The following is a 7301-nucleotide window of genomic DNA, read 5'->3' as shown; positions in this document are numbered from 1 at the left end:
CGCTGGCTGCTCCCCTCCCCCACTGGCCTCGGCAGTGGCCCCAAACCACTCCGCATGGCTACAGCCTTGCCTCCCTCCTTCTGTTCTGAGATACTCATTTGTCTTCAAGAGTTATCTATTTCATTTCAGATTATTATTCTATTTTTTTTTTTATAGAGATTTTTGCTATAGGGTGCATGCGCTCGCCAGAGAGACAGAGAAAGAGAGACAGAGAGTGAGAAATCACCCCCTGGGGGGGATGGCCACGCCGCAATCCCTTCTCGTCCATTCTCCTCTTGGAATTTTGGGCAGGCTCGTACACAGTTTGAGTTTCAAGCTGCCCGGACTCAGACCACCGTCGGCTGTGTGGGAACTCAGGGCCCTAACCACTATACCACCTGCTGGCCCCTTATTTTTATTCTTTAAGAATTATTTAACTTTATTTATTATTATTATTATTATTTTCCAGTTTGATCAAAGAGAGACAGAGAAAGAGACAGAGGGAAAGTGAGAAGGCAAACCACCAGGTCTGGGACTCAAACCACAGTCAGCCCTATGGGAGTTCAGGGCCTTTAACCACCATGCCACCTGCTGGCCCCTATTATTATAGTTATTGATGTTGAATAGTTTAAGAATTATTTTATTAAATTTTATTTATTTAAATTTGACCAAAGAGGGACAGAGTGAGAAAGAGATGGAAACAGGCAAACTGAGAAAGCAAGCCACCAGGTCTGGGACTCGAACTGCAGTTGGCCATGTGGGAGTCCAGTAGCCTTAACCACCATCCCATCTGCCGGCCCCATTATTAATATTTTTTAAGAATTATTTTATTTAACTTTATTTATTTATTTACTTATTTTAATTTGACCAGAGAGAGCAGAGCACGAGAGAGACAGAAAGAGAGAGAGAAAGCAAGCCACTAGGTCTAGGACTCGAACTGCGGTCGGCCATGTGGGAGTCCAGCGCCCTTAACCACCGCGCCACCTGCCAGCACCAGGCCCCGTTATTATTATTTTTAAATTCACCAGAGAGAGAGAGGAAAAGTGAGAAAGGAAACTGCAAGGTTCAGGACTCGAACTGCAGTCAGCCATGTCAGAGAGCCTAGAGCCTTAACCACCACAGACTTGCCGGCCTCACCCTCCTTTGATAAAGCTCTTTTATCCCTGGAATTGAGAAAGGATTGCAGTTTCTGGATGAGTGTGCTTGGGCTTACTGTCACAAAGCAAACAGAACGGGCCGAACGGAGCCGAGACACGTCAGCTCTCAGCTCTGGAGGCAGGAAGTCTGAGAACGACGTGTCCTGCTCAGGGCCTCGTCCTGGACTCCGTGAGCCCGGGCATTCCATTCCTGGGCTTGTAGGTGGTGTTCTCCCTGTGTGGTTACCATCCTCCTTCTGTGTGTACGGATCCACATTTCCCCTTCCTGTAAGAGCACCGGTCACACGGGGTAGGGCCAACTTTAATGACCTTCTTTCTCTCTCTCTTTTTTAAATTTGCTCTAAGGCACCTGTGCTTACCAGAGAGAAACAGAGAGGGGAAGGAGGGAAGAGAAAGACTATCCCCCGGGGGGATATGACCATGCAATAACCCCCTTCCTCATCCTCTTCTGGACTCTGGGCATGTATGCACATGTGGTAGTGATTTTTTTCTTTTCTTTTTTTTTTTTAAGATATTTTGCCATAGGGCATGTGTGCTCACCAGGGACAGAGAGACGGAGAGGGAAAGTGAGAAATCATGCCCTTCGTTCTTCTCTCGGGGGTCTGGGCACACGCGCACATCCCCCTAGCGTGATTTTCAAGCAGCCAGGTCTGGGACTCGAACCATGATATCAGCCACGTGGAAGTGCAGCACTGTAACCATTACGTCTCCTGCTGCGCCTCCCCAATTCTCCAGGCCTGCCCAGCCCCCTTACACTCTCCTGTCCCCAATCCCCAGGTGACACAGGACAAGATCATCTGTCTGCCCAGCCATGATCCCCGGGAGAACGTGTCGGAGGCCCCATGCCGGCAACTCCTGCCGCGGGGCGTCTCGGAGCAGATGGGAGGCCTGCGGGAGCTGAGCGGCCTTAAGAACAACCTCGACCTGCAGCAGTACAGCTTCATTAACCAGCTCTGCTACGAGACGGCGCTGCACTGGTACGCCAAGTACTTCCCCTACCTGGTCGTCATCCACACGCTCATCTTCATGGTCTGCGCGAGCTTCTGGTTCAAGTTCCCCGGCACCAGCTCCAAGATCGAACACTTCATCTCCATCCTGGGCAAGTGTTTCGACTCACCGTGGACCACGCGGGCCCTGTCGGAAGTCTCTGGGGAGAACCAGAAGGGCCTGATCACCAGGCAGGCCACGGTGACCGGGGCGGCCCCGGCAGCTGCAGCCGCCTCCGGGCAGGGGAAGGCGGGGGAGAAGGAGAAGGAGAAGGTGTTGGCGGAGCCTGAGAAGGTGGTCACGGAGCCGCCGGTTGTCACCCTGCTAGACAAAAAGGAGGGAGAGCAGGCGAAAGCGCTGTTTGAGAAGGTGAAGAAGTTCCGCGTGCACGTGGAAGGGGGCGACATCCTCTACACCATGTACATCCTGCAGACGGTACTCAAGGTATGCAAGTTCTTGGGCATCCTGGTCTACAACCTCGTCTACGTGGAGAAGATCAGCTTCCTGGTGGCCTGCAGGGTGGAGACCTCGGAAGTCACCGGCTACGCCAGCTTCTGCTGCAACCACACCAAGGCCCACCTCTTCTCCAAGCTGGCCTTCTGCTATATCTCCTTCGTGTGCATCTATGGACTCACGTGCCTGTACACCCTCTACTGGCTCTTTCACCGACCGCTCAAGGAGTACTCCTTCCGATCCGTGCGGGAGGAGACGGGCATGGGGGACATCCCGGATGTCAAGAACGACTTCGCGTTCATGCTGCATCTCATCGACCAGTACGACTCGCTCTACTCCAAGCGCTTCGCCGTCTTCCTCTCCGAGGTCAGCGAGAGCCGCCTGAAACAGCTCAACCTCAACCACGAGTGGACACCCGACAAGCTGCGCCAGAAACTGCAACGGAACGCACACGGCCGGCTAGAGCTGGGGCTCTGCATGCTCCCCGGACTGCCCGACACGGTCTTCGAGCTCAGCGAGGTGGAGGCGCTGCGGCTGGAGGCTATCTGTGAGATCACCTTCCCCCCGGGGCTGTCGCAGCTCGTGCATCTGCAGGAGCTGAGCTTGCTGCACTCGCCCGCCAAGCTGCCATTTTCCTTGCAGGTCTTCCTGCGTGACCGCCTGAAGGTGATCCGCGTCAAATGTGAGGAGCTCCGGGAAGTGCCCCTCTGGGTGTTTGGCCTTCGAGGCTTGGAGGAACTCCATCTTGAAGGGCTTTTCCCCCAAGAGGTGGCTCGGGCAGCTGTGCTCGAGAGCCTCCGGGAGCTAAAGCTGCTTAAGGTCCTCTCTCTCCGGAGCAATGCCGGGAAGGTGCCAGCCAGCGTGACGGACGTAGCCGGGCACCTGCAGCGGCTCAGTCTGCACAATGATGGGGCCCGTCTAATCACCCTCAACAGCCTCAAGAAGCTGGTGGCCTTGCGGGAGCTGGAGCTGGTGGCCTGCGGGCTGGAGCGTATCCCCCACGCCATCTTCAGCCTGGGCGCGCTGCAGGAACTTGACCTCAAGGACAACCACTTGAGGTCCATCGAAGAGATCCTTAGTTTCCAGCACTGCCGGAAGCTGGTGACGCTCCGGCTCTGGCACAACCAGATCGCCTATATCCCTGAGCACGTGCGCAAACTCCGTGGCCTGGAGCAGCTCTACCTTAGCTACAACAAGCTCGAGGCCCTGCCCAGCCAGCTCGGCCTGTGCTCTGGGCTCCGTCTGCTGGATGTGTCCCACAATGCACTGCACTCCCTGCCGCCCGAGGTGGGCCTCTTACAGAACCTGCAGCACCTGGACCTCTCCTACAACGCCCTCGAGGCCCTGCCCGAGGAACTCTTTTACTGCCGCAAGCTACGGACGTTCCTTCTCAGCTACAATCACCTGCGTCAACTGTGGCCCCTCGTGGGTAACCTCAGGGCCCTCAGTCGCCTGGAGCTCAAGGGCAACCGGTTGGAGGCACTTCCGGAAGAACTTGGCAACTGCGAAGGACTCAAGAAATCGGGGCTGCAGGTGGAGGACACCCTTTATGAGGGCCTGCCGGCAGAGGTGCGAGAGAAGATGCAGGAGGAATGAGGCCAGCCAGGGCGGGGCAGGTTGGAGTAGAGGTCTGTAGATGATTCCACCCAGAATCTGCCACCATCCTTCCGGAGGAGGTGGCCAAGGCCAGGCGTGTCAGGCTTGTGGCTTCCAGACAAGATCCTGGGACTGGTTTGTCTGGGGAGAGACAGGAGATTGGATTTGGGGTGGAACCCCTAAAGAGGGATTAACTGAATCATGGGACGTTCAGCTTGAGAACCACTTGTGTGTCTTTGTCTGGCAGGCCTGTTCTTTCTCTGCTGCCCTGCCTCCCCCCACCCGGACATTCCAGCTCAACCAGTGCCACGCACAGGAGTGGGGGCACATCCCAATGGGATTTCCAACCCTCTCACCAGCCACGCAACAAAGCCGCTTACATCTGGGGTTCTCTCCCAAGGAGGGGACACAGACGCCAGGGACCAACCCCTCCCCCCAACTTTGATGCTAATCCCTTATTTATAAATCGTTTGCTGTGGACACGGGCATGCGCTCGCAGAACAATGGTTCTCATATTTGGCTTCGCACCAAAACCAACGACTGCAAAAGAAAACATGTCAGGCGCCACTTTTGGAAGACTGGCTCAGGAGGCTTGAGTGGAGGTCAGGGACCCTGCTTGTACACAAACACCCGGGTAGCTCTGATGCAGGTGGTCCTAGAACGGCAGGTTGGGAAAGTGCTGACTCAAATAATAGCTCTCTGAATGTCTAGCTCTGACCCTTTTTAGACCATTAGAGAAGCCAAGAAAAGCTGGGCTCGCCCCTCCCCAGGAGAATGCTCGCACATGTACATGCAAGACTCTGCAAACAACTTCAGGCAGCTGGCAGATTCCCCCCGAGGACGAGCCAGAGACTTCCTAAGGTTGGCAGATTCCTGGTTAAGGTTACCTGGCGCGGCAGCTACATTATTCTGAGGAAAGAATTTTTAAAATTTGCTATAGCGTGTATGCCCCTTGCCAGAGAGAGTCAGAGAGGGGAAGCGAGAGGGAAAGTGATAAAACACCCGCAGGGGGGGGATGGCCACCCCTCAATCCCTTCTCCGTTCTCCTCTTGGAATTTTGGGCATGCACGCCCATGCCCCTGGTGTGAGTTTCAAGCTGCTGGGTCCATACTCGAATAGCACAGTCGGCCGTATGGGATCCAGCTACCTTACCCTTCAAACCACTGGCTGGCCTAGGACTTCATGTTTTGGATGGTCCGTGTGTGGAACATATATATCCATGGGTACTTAACAAATACTACCTGGGGCTGGCAGGTGGTGGGCGCTTCGGGACACTGGACTCCCACATGGCTGACTGTGGTTCGAGTTCTGAACTTCGCAGCTTGCTTTCTTGCTTTCCCTCTCTCTCTCTCTCTCTCTGGCCAAGTTAAAATAATAATCATCATAAAGTTAAAATAAATATTAATTATAAGAACTATACTTCTGATCTCTTATGTCCACGCCTGTTGTCCTCTCAGCCTTCTGTTTTCACAGGACCAAGTGGTAACACCCAAGGTTGACAGTCTCGTCCTGGGGGTAGAGGCAGAGAAGGCAACTTAGGAGAGGAGGAGGTAGAGACCTTCTCTAACCAGGAGAAATCAGAAGGCCTAGCTTTTTTCCGGAACATCCTTTGTTTCTTCCACCTTCTCTCTCTCTTTTTTCTTTTTTTAAATTATTTTATTTAACTTTATTTACTCATTCACTTATTTATTTCAATTTGACCAGAGAGGGGGAGAGAGAGAGAGAGAGAGAGAGAGCGAGCGGGTGTGGCTGGGACGCAGTCGACCATGTGAGATTCTAGCCCCCTTAACTACCACACCACCTGCCAGACCCTCTCTCTCTCTCTTTTTTTTTTTAAAGAATTATTTAATTTATTCATTCACTTATTTTAATTTGACCAGAGACACAGAGGGAGGGAAAGTGAGAAAGCAAGCCACAAGGTCCGGGACTCAAACGGTGGTCTGCCGTGTGGGAGTGTCCAGTGACTTAACCAGCACCTCACTCGCTGGTCCCCTCCACCTTTTCTTTTATCCTAACTCCACATTTTGTGTCTGCTCCACCTGAGTCATCAGCTGTGGAGTCCCCACTGCCCGCGACGCCCAGTGTTCTTGCCCTACACCAGGACCAGGCAGGCACCTGGCTCAGTCCGCCTCACCCTGACATCTGGGCTTGGCGGCCTCCCAGGTGTCTGCAAAATGCGAGCCTCGGCCAGGCACCTGAGAGCGCACGCAGCTGCTCTGGGGGTGGGGGAACCAGGGCTCCAGATGGTGACATTTCCCCAGTACCCTTCTGACCACTTGAAGGCGCTCCAGGCAGGGCGTCCGTCTTCAGATAGGAATTCCGCATGACCAGGAGCTGGGCTCACATTCCTAGGGCCGGACAGACGGGGGAGGGGGAGAGTTTGAAGGTCAGGAATTCTGGCCTTGACCTTGGCTCTGGTGCTGAGGTCAGGGGTCATGTTGCCGGGTTCTCAGCGCCCCCCCTCCCCGCCGCGCCTGAACTCAGCCAATCCAGAGCTTGCTGGAACTGGCCGGAATGGAAAGGGTTCCCCATTTATGCCTAATTATGGTGAGGAGGCGGCGCCGGGCAGCGAGCAGGAAGCCAGACACCAATTAAACATAACAGGGATCCTAATGATGCAGTCCAAGGCCAGAAGGCCGTTCTGAAGCGCCGCTGCCAGAAAGCATCTTGCTGGCAAGAGCGAGGACACAGGACACAACAGAGCACGGACCACAGGCTACAGCAGTGAATCAGGAGCCGGGCGCGCATGCGCAGCAGAAGGCACGCGCGCGATCGCGTCGCCTCTTCGGTGCGCATGCGCGCTGCTTTCCCCCGCCCACCGCTCTCTGAAGAACCTTGGGTTTCCACGAAGAATTGCTCACCAGAGTGGTTGAGAATTCGCGCATGCGCAACACAGCGAGATGACTGCCCCTTCCCGCCGCGAGCTCTAGGTGGCGTCATCCCTCCGGCTGGGACGAAGGACGCACGCACGGAGGTTCGCACGCTGGAAGGGCGGGTGAGCGCCGCGGGCATGCGTCGTGTGAAGCGAGACGGCGGCTCGGCGGGGTCAACCAAGCGCAGGCGCAGTGCGGTGTTTGTCTGCCGGACTGACGGGCGGCCGGGCGGTGCGCGGCGGCGGCGGCGGCGGGG

The 7301-nt window shown here is 55.2% G+C and overlaps 1 protein-coding gene across 2 annotated transcripts in view; it reads left to right on the top strand.

Moving 5' to 3' along the window:
• Positions 1-5140, top strand: part of LRRC8E (leucine rich repeat containing 8 VRAC subunit E) — a 10294-nt gene extending 5154 nt beyond the window's left edge. For both annotated transcript variants that reach the window (XM_006170213.3, XM_027768987.1), the window contains exon 3: positions 1914-5140. In XM_006170213.3, coding sequence (XP_006170275.1) covers positions 1914-4172 — 2259 coding nt within the window. In that variant the 3' untranslated portion in view covers positions 4173-5140. The remainder of the gene's footprint in view (positions 1-1913) is intronic.
• The last annotated feature ends 2161 nt before the right edge of the window (positions 5141-7301 follow it).

The sequence above is a fragment of the Tupaia chinensis genome, unplaced genomic scaffold (genome assembly GCF_000334495.1).
Source record: "Tupaia chinensis unplaced genomic scaffold, TupChi_1.0 Scaffold148210_1, whole genome shotgun sequence".
Classification (NCBI taxonomy): Eukaryota; Metazoa; Chordata; class Mammalia; order Scandentia; family Tupaiidae; genus Tupaia; species Tupaia belangeri.
Note: the sequence above shows the minus strand (reverse complement) of the source record. Positions and strands in the feature narration are given on the sequence as shown.